The sequence below is a fragment of the Saccopteryx bilineata genome, chromosome 1, assembly GCF_036850765.1.
Source record: "Saccopteryx bilineata isolate mSacBil1 chromosome 1, mSacBil1_pri_phased_curated, whole genome shotgun sequence".
In the NCBI taxonomy this organism is placed as follows: Eukaryota; Metazoa; Chordata; class Mammalia; order Chiroptera; family Emballonuridae; genus Saccopteryx; species Saccopteryx bilineata.
In genome coordinates, this window is record NC_089490.1 from 187,822,717 (window position 1) to 187,836,763 (window position 14,047).

A 14,047-nucleotide genomic window follows, 5' to 3' on the forward strand; every position below is an offset into this window, starting at 1 on the left:
CATTGTATTTCCTTACCTCCTTTGTCAAATATCAGTTGTCCATAGAACTGTGGGTTTATTTCTGGGTTCTCTGTTCTGTTCCATTGAGCCTGTTCTTATGCCAGTACCAGGCTGTTTTGAGTACAATGGCCTTGTAGTATAACTTGATATCAGGAAGTGTGATACCTCCCACTTTATTCTTCTTTTTTAAGATTGCTGAGGCTATTCGTGTTCTTTTTTGGTTCCAAATAAATTTTTGGAATATGTGATCTATATCTTTGAAGTATGTCATTGGTATTTTAATTGGTATTGCGTTAAATTTATAGATTGCTTTGGGTAATATAGACATTTTAATGATGTTTATTCTTCCTAACCATGAGCACAGTATATGCTTCCACTTGTTTGTATCTTCCTTGATTTCTTTTATCAATGCTTTGTAATTTTCCGAGTACAAGTCTTTAGTCTCCTTGGTTAATTTACTCCTAGGTACTTTATTTTTTTGGTTGTAATAGTGAAGGGGATTGTTTCCTTAATTTCTCTTTCTGACTGTTCATGGTTGGCATATAAAAATGCCTCTGATTTCTGAGTATAGATTTTATATCCTGCCACTTTGCTGAATTCACTTATCAGGTCCAGTAGTTTTTTGACTGAGACTTTAGGGTTTTCTATATACAATATCATATCATCTGCAAATAATGATAGTTTTACTTCTTCTTTTCCAACTTGAATGCCTTTTATTTCTTCTTCTTGTCTGATTGCTGTGGCTAGGACTTCCAGGACTATGTTAAATAAGAGTGGTGAAAGGGGGCACCCCTGCCTTGTTCCTAATCTTAAGGGGATTGCTTTTAATTTTTGCCCATAGAGTATGATGTTGGCTGTGGGTTTCTCATAGATGAGCTGTGGACCTGCCTGACCAGAACCCCACCAGATATGTCCCCACAGCAAGGACAATGTCCTCTTAATCTGTTTTCCATCCCCAGAGCACACCCAGCACAGGGCTAGGCATTTGTAAGTGTAAGAAGCTATTGACTGAGCCCAGGAGCTGATGGCTTTTATCATGTTGAGGTATGTTCCCTGTATTCCCACTTTGCTGAGAGTTTTGACCATGAATGGGTGCTGGATTTTATCAAATGCTTTTTCTGCATCTATTGAAATTATCATATGGTTTTTCTCCTTCTTTTTGTTTATGTGATGAATCACATTGATTGATTTACGAATATTGTACCAGCCTTGCCTCCCCAGAATAAATCCCACTTGATCATGGTGTATGATTTTTTCCATATATCATTGGATTCGGTTTGCTAATATTTTGTTGAGGATTTTAGCATCTATATTCGTCAGAGATATTTGCCTATAATTTTCTTTCTTTGTGTTGTCTTTGCCTGGTTTTGGAATCAGAATTATTCTCGCCTCATAAAAGGAGCTTGGAAGTCTTCCTTCTTCTTGAATTTTTTGAAATAGTTTGAGAAGGATAGGAGTTAGTTCTTCTTTGAATATTTGGTAGAATTCAGTTGTGATGCCATCAGGCCCCGGACTTTTCTTTGTTGGGAGTTTTTTGATAACTGTTTCAATCTCATTTGGTGTAATCGGTCTGTTTAGGTTTTCTGATTCTTCCAGATTGATTTATGGAAGATTGTATGTTTCAAGGAATTTGTCCATTTCATCTAGGTTGTCTAGTTTTTTGGCATACAGTTCTTCATAGTATTTTCTTACAATATTTTGTATTTCTGTTGTGTCAGTTGTTATTTCTCCACTCTCATTTTTAATTTTATTTATTTGAGTCCTCTCTCTTTTTCTTGGTGATTCTAGTTAAAGGTTCATCAATCTTGTTTACCTTTTCAAAGAACCAGCTCCTAGTTTCATTGATCCTCTGTATTGTTTTTTTAGCCTCTATGTCATTTATTTCTGCTCTGATTTTTATTATTTCCTTCCTTCTACTACATTTGGGCTTTACTTGCTGTTCTTTTTCTAGTTCTTTTAGATGCAGAGTTAGGTTGTTTATTTGAGCTTTTTCTAGCTTCTTAAAGTGTGCCTGTAGTGCTATGAACTTCCCTCTCAGTACTGCTTTTGCTGTGTCCCATAAATTTTGAGTTGTTGTATGCTCATTGTCATTCATTTCTAAGAATTTTTTTATTTCTTCTTTGATCTCATTCTTAATCCATTCGTTATTTAACAACCTGCTATTTAGTTTCCATGTGTTTGAGAAGTTTTGAGCTTTTCTGTTGTGATTCATTTCTAGTTTCATGCCACTGTTATTGGAGAAAGTGCTTGATATGATTTCAATATTCTTAAATTTGTTGAGAGCACTTTTGTGCCCTAACATGTGGTCTATCCTAGAGAATGTACCATAAGCACTTGAAAAGAATGTATTATTCTGCTGCTTTAGGGTGAAAGGTTCTGAACATATCTATTAAATTGAGTTGATCTAGTGTGTCCAATAAGTCTTCTGTTTCTTTGTTAATTTTCTTTCTTGAGGATCTATCTAGTGATGTTAGGGGGGTATTGAAATCCCCTACTATTATAATATTGCTGTTGATCTTGCCCTTTAAATCCATCAAAGTCTGCTTTATATATTTAGGTGCTCCTATATTAGGTGCATAGATATTTATAATAGTTATATCTTCCTTTTGGATTACTCCCTTTATCATTATGTAGTGGCCTTCTTTATCTCTTACTATATCCTTTGTTTTAAAGTCCAATTTGTCTGATCTAAGTATGGCTACCCCAGCTTTTTTTTCATTTCCATTTGCATGAAATGTTTTTTTCCACCCTTTTACCTTCAATCTATGTGTATCTTTGGTTTTAAGGTATGTCTCTCTTTTTTTTTTTTTTTTGTATTTTCTCTGAAGCTGGAAATGGGGAGAGACAGTCAGACAGACTCCCGCATGCTTCCGACCGGGATCCACCCGGCATGTGCTCTGCCCACCAGGGGCAATGCTCTGCCCCTCCGGAGCGTCACTCTGCCGCGACCAGAGCCACTGTAGCGCCTGGAGCAGAGGCCAAGGAGCCATCCCCAGCACCCGGGCCATCTTTGCTCCAGTGGAGCCTTGGCTGCAGGAGGGGAAGAGAGAGACAGAGAGGAAGGGGGGGTGGAGAAGCAAATGGGCGCTTCTCCTATGTGCCCTGGCCGGGAATCGAACCCGGGTCCCCCGCACACCAGGCCGACGCTCTACCGCTGAGCCAACCGGCCAGGGCCAAAGGTGTGTCTCTTGTAGACAGCATATGTACGTGTCCTGTTTTCTTATCCACGCAGCTACCCTATGTCTTTTGATTGGGTCATTTAACCCATTTACATTTAAGGTTATTATTGATATGTAGTTGTTTATTGCCATTTTATTCTTTAAAGCTGTATTCCTTTTTTGCTATATTCTTTTCCCACTTTGATCTGTTTACAACAGGCCCCTTAACATTTCCTGCAGCATTGGTTTGGTTGTAATGAATTCCTTGAGTTGTTTTTTGTCTGGGAAGCTTTTTATTTCTCCTTAGATTTTAAATGATAGCCTTGCTGGATAGAGTAGTCTTGGTTGTAGGTTCTTGTTCTGCATTACTTTGAATATTTCTTGCCATTCCCTTCTGGCCTCAAGTGTTTTTGTTGAGAAGTCGGATGTCATCCTTATGGACATCCTTTGTAGGTGATAGCTTTTATTTCTCTTGCAGTTTTTAATATTTCTCTTTATCACTTAGCTTTGGTATTTTAATTATGATGTGTCTTGGTGTAGGTTTCTTTTGGTTTCTCTTTAATGGAGTCCTCTGTGCTTCTTGAACTTGTGAGAGTTTCTCCTGCATTAATTTAGGAAAGTTTTCAGCTATGATATGATTGAACAGTCTCTATCCCTTGTTCTTTTTCTTCTTCTTCAGGAACCCCTATGATGCAGATGTTATTTCTCTTCATGTTGTCACAGAGCTCTCTAAGAGTTTCCTCAGACTTTTTTGAGTCTCTTTTCTTTTTTCTTCTCTGCTTTCATGCCTTCATTCCAGTTGTCCTCCAACTCGCTGATTCGATCCTCGGATCTGTCTGTCCTGTTTTTAATTCCTTCCATTGTGGGCTTTATTCCTGATATTGTATTTGTCATCTCCAACTGATCTGTTTTTATACTTGCTATTTCTTTATTTAGGTGTTCATAATGACCATCCATTGTTGTTCTAAGATCCCTAAGCATCCTTACAATCATTATTTTGAACTCCGCATCTGGAAGTTTGATTATTTCCATATCACTGAGTTTATCCCGTGAAGGTTTCATTTGGATTGCACTTTTTTGTCTTCTCATTGTCTGTGTTTTGTTTGTAGAGTTGGTTGAATCTAGGGTTGGTGCTGTCTGCCTCTGGTTTTCAGTTGTGTTATTTCTAGGTCTTCTTGGGTTGGAATCAGCTATTATTTGTAATCCATTTTAGGATTTTGGCATCTTTGAAGTCTTGATTTGTTTATTTTCTTAACAGTTGATAGTCTTGTTTACTGATCTCAGCAGGGGACTTCCTTGAAACTGTATCCAGGAATGCGGTGGGTGTAACCTGAGACTCTGAAGGCCTCTTCCACCAACTAATCTCTCTGGGGGCAGGGTGTTTTCTCAGCTTCAGTAGGCGGAGGTGTATCTCAGATCTCCATGGAGACCTGAGTTACTGCCCCTCCTCCCCACTTCTTGTTTTCAGCTGTGTCTTGTTGCGCTGATTAGAACTGGAGAGATGTCTGGCGATCTCTGATCCAGAAGTAATTCAGTACTGTTTTGTGGGGAAGGATCAGTCCCTCCCCCAGCTATGGCTGCCTCCAGCACAGATGAGTTAGCTTTTTTTAGATTTTCTCCTGCATTCCTTAGCCTCTCACAGTCTGCCCCTCTCTCTTTCCTTTCCACTTGGGAGATAAGCTGGTCTTTTCAACACTCCTCTCTCCCTGGTCGCCAGGCAAGTGGCTGTGAGCAGTATTTTCTGCTCTTTTCCCTGGGGTGAGATCCCTTCTGGGCTCTCAGCCTCACCCCCCCTCCATTCCAGTAAGCAAGGGAGATTCAGGCGCTCCCTACCAGGTTTGTTGTGGCTTCTTCTTTGCTCCTCGGTTTTTGAGAGCTTTCTTGTAGTCCAGAGTTGGTTTTTCACGCTGATTTTTCCTAAATCGATTTGTATTCCAGTTTGGTGGTGAGAGCTGGGTGTCTGTGCGTCTGCCTACTCCGGTGCCATCTTCAGGTCCCATAAATCTTTTTTTTTTGATGCTTGTTTGGTGACTGACCTTCTTTTGTTAATATTATAATTTATATTGAATCTGATTATTATATGAATTTGGATGTATTAGGCATATTTCTTGAAATAAAATATGTCAGAAGCATGTTAGATTTATTTCCTACATATATGAGCATGGCCTTCCATTTTATATATACATTTATATATGTCTAATTCCAATACTAAGACTGCCTAATAAGATGGTATATAGAATGTGCTTAGCAACTGTAAGTATAGACCATGGTAAAAATGTCCAGTAACTAGGAATGTTTAGTTTCATATTGTCATTCTGTCAGTGAACAAGAGGCTAATTTTAAGTCATCTTTATTTTCTATTTAAAAATATTTTTTGTAATTTTTCAAATACAGTTGACATATACTATTATATTAGTTTCATGTGTACAATATAGAGGTTAAACATTTGTATAACTTACAACCTGATCATCCTGATATGCCAAGTACCCATTTGACACCATCCACAGATATATTTTAGAATATATTATAATAAATTATATATATGTATTGGGTGAAAACCTAATCTGACTTTTCTTTTCCTGGCAGCAACTTGAATTGGTGGAACCAAGTGGCTGGATTCACGTTCCCTTAACTGATAATCATAAGAAGCCAACTCGCACATTCATGATACAGATTGCTGTTCTAGCCAATCACCAAAATGGAAGAGACACCCACATGAGACAAATTAAAATATATACACCAGTGGAAGAGAGCTCCATTGGGAAATTTCCTAGATGTACAACCATTGATTTCATGATGTATCGTTCAATAAGGTGACCTGGAAACAGAACAGAAGTCATTAACTATGTCTTTGTTTTCTCTAGGCAGTGAACGTTATACCTGATATCTTTATTGAAAAAGCATCAGTTATAGTTATTTTACAATTTCTGTATTATAATCATTGTAGCTTTAAAAATTTTGGATCATACCATTTTTATTTTTTAACATATAATAAAGCTCACATATTTTGTATTATTAAAAATGGATTTAAAGCCAATCATAAAACTTTTCTTATACCAAGAGAAAACCAGTTGAACTGAACATTTTAAGATACAAATAACTTTTTACTAACCAGGTGGTTATTTCATATAGTGATCATGCATTAGAGTCATAATTTACTGCATGTTTGAGAACAAGCCTATGTTTTATCAATAAATATTATCTTTAATAAGCCAAAATTACTCTTTTTTTTTCTAGCCAGAGGAAGCTTATTCTGTAAATACTGGACCTTTTTATAAAGTGTCAAAATAAGTTCAGCATTAGGTATTCAGTGTGAACCATTCTTATTTGGGGAATATAGCTAACTGTGTTGTCATCTTTTCTGTGAAATACTCTGACTGTAGGGTTGTGTTTTCTATATTCTGATACCAAATCAGAGATTGCCAGGGTAAGCTGCTATTGATCCTAATTCTAGTGCTGCTTTGGAAGAATTAGTCTCAAGTTTGTGTCTGACACTGAAGCATTCCTGAGGGATAAATTGTCTCATGACAAATTTTGAATGTATATTATTTTTCATATATAAAAAGATATGGAAGGAACTTAAATGTGTTTTATTTCCATGCATAGGTTAGAAGGAAGAGGAGATTTGATTATGCATACCACTCTCCCCCCATTTCTGTTACTTTTGGGGAGGGTATTCTTCTAACCACAGAGCTTCCCCAGATTGGCTCCTGCTTGGGAAGATTCCTTGGTAGTTCTGGCATTACTGGAGAGACTGAAGTCTTAAGTAGTCAAGTTTGAAAAATAATTCCGTGTTTGCTTTCTGGCAGAGAGTACTAATTTACATGACTACTATAAAGGTTTTACTTTTTCACTCAGCAGAATCTCTGTTGTCCCTTCTATGAGTTTCACAGGGTTTTGTTGTGTGCATTCTGTTGTCTTTGAAAAAAATATGGTAGGTGATCTATAGAGTCACCGAACAGTCCAAAACTCATTTGAAGTTGGCAGCTAGTCCCAGTATCACTGTGGGGTGCGGAAAAGCAGGAGAGAAGGATGAAAGAAAAACACAGGAATAGGAATGAAAACAAAGGAGAGAATTAAGGAAATTAGAGTAGCAGTATTCAATAGGCTTTATTTAGATGTTTTGCTTTATTTAGTCTGATAAGAAAAAATTCATGTAAACGACAGGGTCTCTTTGTTTAAGAGACAGATAAATCTAATAAAAAACACAAGGATTTATTAGTAATAATGTTACTACTTGCTAACCGCTTTGGAAAAATCTGCTTCCAAGAAAAAAAACAAGGAAAACTAATTATCCTTTACAGGATCCAGGCTGTTGTCTCCTACTACTATTTTACAAAGGGACTCCTAAACTTAGGAGGAATTAAGAAGAATGTTGAGAAAATGAGGATATTTTCTACTTCTACTTCCTTTTCATGTTTTTCATATGCCAGCTGCTGACCACCTTACTAGGCATGAAAAAACTTGGTACCTGAGGATTACGGAGATAATGCTTGCCCTTAATTTTTATCTCTTATTTTTCTTTTATTTTTTTACAGGGACAGAGAGAGAGTCAGAGAGAGGGATAGACAAGGACAGACAGACAGGAATGGAGAGAGATGAGAAGCATCAATCATCAGTTTTTCGTTGCAAGACCTTAGTTGTTCATTGATTGCTTTCTCATATGTGCCTTGACCACAGGTCTTCAGCAGACCGAATAACCCCTTGCTCGAGCCAGCGACCTTGGGTCCAAGCTGGTGAGCTTTTGCTCAAACCAGGTGAACCCGCGCTCAAACTGGCGACCTCGGGGTCTCGAACCTGGGTCCTCTGCATCCCAGTCCGACATTCTATCCACTGCGCCACCTCCTGGTCAGGCAAGGCTTGCCCTTATTGTTAGGATTAAAGTACAGATAGGCCATGTATTGTAATAACAAAATATAATTATCTAAGGCAGTTCCATTTCTCTTTTAAAAGTGAACAATAGCTCTCTGACAAAGGATTTGTATCTAGAGTAAAGAACTCTTACAACTCAGCGGTAAGACAGTCCCAACTAAAAGTGACCAAAAGATTTGAACAGTCACTTCACTAAGGAAGACATACAACTTGTAAATAAGCATATGAATAGATGCAGAACTTCATTGGACATTAGTGAAATGCAGATTAAAACCAAATTGGGATACTGGTTCACAGGCACTAAAAGGGCTACAATTAAAAAGTCAATTGCAAGGGTTAGCAAGCTATGGAAGAACTGGACCTCACACTGCTAGTGAGGATGTAATTAATGTATAGCCTCTTTGGAAATAGGTTGGTAATTTCTTAAAAGGTTAAACATACACCTAATTATATGACCCAGCCATTCCATTCTTAGGCATTACCCAAGAAAAATAAGGCATATGTTTATACAAAGACTTTTACATGAATGTTCATAGCAGCATTATTTGTAATATTCCAAAAATGAAAACAGCCTAAATATTGATTAACAGGAGAATGTAAATTGTGGTATACCATATAGTAGAATACTACTGAGCAATAAAAATGAACAATTAATACATGCAACAACGTGAATATTTCTAAAATTTTCTAAAATTTATTGATTTTTAGAGAGAAAGAAGAAGAAAGAAAGAGAGAAACATCAATTTGTTGTTCCACTTTTTTTTTTTTTTTTTTTTTGGTATTTTTCTGAAGCTGGAAACGGGAGAGACAGTCAGACAGACTCTCGCATGCGCCGGACAGGGATCCACCCGGCACGCCCACCAGGGGCGATGCTCTGCCCACCAGGGGGCAATGCTCTGCCCCTCCGGGGCGTCGCTCTGCCGTGACCAGAGCCACTGTAGCGCCTGGGGCAGAGGCCAAGGAGCCATCCCCAGCGCCCGGGCCATCTTTGCTCCAATGGAGCCTTGGCTGCAGGAGGGGAAGAGAGAGACAAAGAGGAAGGAGGGGGTGGGGGTGGAGGAGCAAATGGGCGCTTCTCCTATGTGCCCTGGCCAGGAATCGAACCCGGGTCCACCGCACGCCAGGCCGACGCTCTACCGCTGAGCCAACCTGCCAGGGCTTGTTCCACTTATTTATGCATTCGTTGGTTGATTCTGTGTGCCCTGACTAGGGATTGAACCTGCAACCTTGGCATATTGGGATGATGTTCTAACCAATTGAACTATACACTGTCAGGGCAATTTATTTATTAATAAATAGGATTTGAGAATCAAAAACTAAGATTAAAAGGCATTTTAATAGTTAATAACAGCAAATTCACCAATTCATTTGTAACAAGTGTACATTTTTTAGTATTAAACTGTGCAGTTAAAAGGCTTTAATTTTTAAATTTCACATGTAATCTAAGTATAAAACACTTTTCAAATCAGTTTTATTAGCTGAGGCAGTAAAGTCACAAGAAACTGTATAAAACTGGAATTTTAAAACAGCAGTTTATTGAACACTAATAAATACACAACTTTTGAATTAGATGTAATCAGGAAACCAAGATAAATCTGATGTGGACCTTGCTTTCCACTTACTTACAGCCAGCCTGCTAGGGGATATAGTAGTCCTCTAAACCAGCAGTTCTCAGCCTTTTTACACTTGGGGACTGATGAAAATAGAATTATTTCTGGGCTGCTAAGGCAGAAATCGCCCTGAGCATGAGCAAATTGGACTAAGATCATTGGGTCTGTAATCTTCATGCAACATCCGGCAGTTCACTGTTTCGCGGACCGGCAGGAAATTTCTGGCCAACCAGTCCGTGGACTGGCAGTTGAAAAACCCTGGAACAACCAAATCAGAAATGAGTGTGGTAACATCTCTAATTGATGAATGAGAGGGGAAGAGAGTTGACTTCTTGTTCAGGAAATTAGAGGTGAAGCGAAATAAGATATTGTGGAGGAGGTAGAATTTTGGAAATACTCTTTGTAATATCAGCTAGTTATTCATTTTTAAAGCCTGTTTTTGAATCCAGACTGTCATTGTGTGTGTATAAGTAACAACAACTAATTTAAAACCCATGATCTGTGTGTTTGAAATGAAGTGAGTTTTTTGCACATTTACTCTTGTTTGGAAGATGACTCTTGTTTGGAAGGTTCCAATAATTAAAACAGACATATCTTGAAAAATAATTTAGACACAATGCTTTCTGTGCTGCCATTATGACTACTAATTTAATACAGATGAATATACTTACAGTATAAATTTAATGAGTATAAAATTTTATGAGTCAAATACAAGTATTTAATGTTATTAGTGTTTTAGAAAATTGTTACTCCTCTAAACTTCTTAATAAAATGTATTGTTTTTTATTGAATTCTTGGTTATTTAGTTTATTTCATCAATTACCTTTAAAATGATAAAATTTTCAAAATGTGTTGCATTAAAATATTAGGGAAAATAATGCTTTGTGGTTGTGATTATGTGTGGGCACTTTTGCTTTTTGCATTTTTTACGCCAAGATTTCTTCTGCCCGTGTCGTTTCGGCATTCCCCACTTCTGCTATGACTCCCTCCAGCAGCAATTTTCAGCCACTGTGCTGGAAGAATTTCTAACACATGCAATACCTGACTATTCAGTCAGGGGCACTGACCTTTTCTCCCTTAGATTGTCAAATAAAAAAATGACAACAGTCAACACAACAATAGCCCTCTGGTGTGAATAAATCAAAATTAGACCAATTTTTTTTTTTTGTCAGATCAGCAAAAGATACAGCATATATATTGGTGTGTCACAGAATTTTAGTTAGTTTATGTGAGCCATGAGATGAAAAAGGTTGAAAATCACTGTTCTAGATTTTGGTGTTTGGAAATTCTGTGCCTCTTGGTCCGCTATTTAGTCATGACTGTTTTTGTGCAGTGGTGTCCACAAAGTCTCAGGAGAGGAAGATGATGAAGAAGAAATTCTTAGGGATTAGTTTATTAATTGTCCATGGTAACGATTTATTAATATTACCAGGACAAATCTAAAGGCTAATTAGACTTCCCTCAACTATAAATCTAAGAAAATGTCCATAATTAGTGGCAATTTTATATGAAAAGTTAAAATTATTTTTTACTACTAGTAAAGTACTATTTTTCAATTTTATCTGAAAGTACTTTTTTTGTAATATGAAAAATTACAGTTTTGTTTTTTTGTTTTTGACAGAATCAGAGAGCAGAACAGATAGGGACAGACAGACAGAAAGGTAGAGAGATGAGAAGCATCAATTCTTCGTTAAGGCATCTTAGTTGTTCATTGATTGCTTGTTCATTGACTGCTTTCTCATATGTGTCTTGACTGGGGGGCTAAGCAGAGTGAGTGACCCCTTGCTCAAGCCAGCAACCTTGGGCTCAAGCCAGTGGCCTTGGGCTTCAAGCCAGTGACCATGGGGCCATGTCTATTATCCCATGCTCAAGCCAGTGACCCTGCACTCAAGCTTGTAAGCCTGCGCTCAAGCCAGAGATCTTGGGGTTTAGAACCTGGGTCCTCCGCATCCCAGACCAACACTCCATTTACTGCACCACCACCTGGTCAGGCAAAGTTACAGTTTTCTTATTCCACCACCTTTATCTTCTGTCCTTTCTGGTTAGTGGAAACAAGTTGCTATTGCGAACATAAGCAAAATTACAAGTGAACCAATTTTAGGAGAGTTCTACCTACTTACAAAACCTGTTCCTCAGTGAATTTTTTGTTTCACACTATGTATTATTGCAGCTCTAGAGCATTTACCCTTGGAGCCGTTTTAATTACTGTGTTTGCAATTGGCAGCTTTGCAGTGGGGCCGTTCAGTGATCACCATAAGATGTTCTTCCACGAGGCGTTTGCTTTTCCCATGTTGAGAGCAAATTACAATTCTCCCCCTGTGGTCCTGGAAGTAACTCCCTGCACTGTTTTTATAGACTTTATTCTGAGACCAGCTCTCCTCTTTACCCTGGCATTCATCTGTAGCTGGACATCCAGATTTTAACAGATCATTTCCTGTCGTTACACAGCAGTATCAAAATACTGATCATTTACCAAGAAGCAAAGTGTCCAAAGGACTGAAGCAGAGAGTTCATCCAGCTGTTTGTTTTCAACTGTTAAAATTTATAAGAATCACATGTTAGGTGGATATGAAGACAAATGAACTTGAGGATTGTCTCAATATAAGGAGATTGAATGATAATGATCTATTAAACTATTGTTAAAACATAGGTGTTTACCAAAGACCAAGCAAAGGAGTTTACTATTTATTTTAAAATAGTGCTTATTTTTTAAGGTAGCAGCTAATAGGAGAGGAACGTATTCTTCAAAAGTTTTCTTTCATTTGTTTTTGTTAAGTCATCTGAACTGTTTGAAAGAAAAAAATTCGTTATTTTTTCTTGAAATTGTTGATATTTTAACTGGTGTGATTTTTATTCCTGTCAACTTTTCATACTCAGTAACCCCGAGTCCTGCAGATTCCACTTTAATGATCACCTTTAGTTTCACCCGGGTCACATCATTCTAAGACAGTGGTAGTCAATCTGGTCCCTACCGCCCACTAGTGGGCATTCCAGCTTTCATGGTGGGGGGTAGCAGAGCAACCAAAGTATAAATAAAAAGATAGATTTAACTATAGTAAGTTGTTTTATAAAGATTTATTCTGCCAAACAGCAAAAATTCGACATAAAGTACTTGGTAAGTAATGATTATTATATGCTTTAACTTGCTGTAACTCTGCTTTATAAATTTTATAAAGTAAAGTTACTTCCCTACTTTATAAATCACCATTACTGTGGAACTGGTGGGCGGTTAGAAAATGTTACTACTAATAGAGATACAAAAGTGGGCAGTAGGTATAAAAAGGTTGACTACCCCTATTCTAGGCCAATGGCAGGAAGCCCCCAGTTGGACCATTGGTCTTTAGTTTATGCTAAAAAAGAAGTATCTGAACAATGTTTCATCTTATGTCTTCCTGTAAATATAGGTATTGATTCCATGTCACCTATAGATATTTACCAAATGTATGAACCCCAAGTCTGTCAGCACCCCATGCCTCTCACCTGCCTCTTTTATAACTGTTTTTTTTTCTTAATTCTTCTCAGGCTTTTTTGCTCTAGCCAAGAAAATATGCTTGTCTGTTTTATGCACCTTTATTCATATATTTTTACTTTTATATATATATATGTAACATCTAATGGTGTTTAATCTTGTCACTGTTCAACTAACCGATATGGCTTTCCCAAGTAGAAACTAGCTCAAAAATCACTCTTGAATACCTACCTGATCTTAGTCCTGTAAATTTTTATTCCTTTTTAAAAGCTTTATTGATTGATTTGAGAGAGAATAAGGAAGGGCAGAAAGAGAGAGAGAGAGAGAAACATCAATTTGTTGTTCCACTTATTTTTGCATTCATTAGTTGATTCTTGTATGTACCTTGACCAGGGATTGAACCCGCAACCTTGGTGTATCAGGATGACGCTCTTAACTGAGTTACCCAGCCAGGGCTCCTCCTTTTATTCTAAATCCCCTCAGCATTTTTGTAATCTGCCAGTAGTATATTAACATATAAATATTATACTGTGTATATTGCTAACTCTTGAAGACAAGAAATCAGTCTTATCTTCTACATTGGCATGATTACAATTCTCAACAGAATTAGTAGTCATACAGTAAATATGCATTGCTTTAAGCAAGATCTTGCATTGACATACTTTCACATATTTTATCTCATTTTCATAAATCACTGTGTCGGTTACATTTATCTGTGAATAATAGAAATCCCTACCACAATGACAAGTAAGTTTTTCTATTTCTTGTTTATTCAGAGATTTGGAAGCCCATGGTTGCTTCATTGGCCCAGGCAGCTTCATTACAGGCTCTCGGAGACATTTTAAGTCATCTCTCATGGTCACAAGACAGTTGCTGTGGTCCCAGCTTGACCCTTGAGAGAGAAGGAAGAAGGGCAGCCCTGTCTTCCTTTATCAGGA

The 14,047-nt window shown here is 37.6% G+C and overlaps 1 protein-coding gene across 2 annotated transcripts in view; it reads left to right on the forward strand.

Annotated features, from left to right (window-relative positions):
- Positions 1-10,387, forward strand: part of ANAPC10 (anaphase promoting complex subunit 10) — a 69,877-nt gene extending 59,490 nt beyond the window's left edge. For both annotated transcript variants that reach the window (XM_066232688.1, XM_066232699.1), the window contains exon 5: positions 5,745-10,387. In XM_066232688.1, the coding sequence (XP_066088785.1) occupies positions 5,745-5,975 (231 nt within the window). In that variant the 3' untranslated portion in view covers positions 5,976-10,387. The remainder of the gene's footprint in view (positions 1-5,744) is intronic.
- The last annotated feature ends 3,660 nt before the right edge of the window (positions 10,388-14,047 follow it).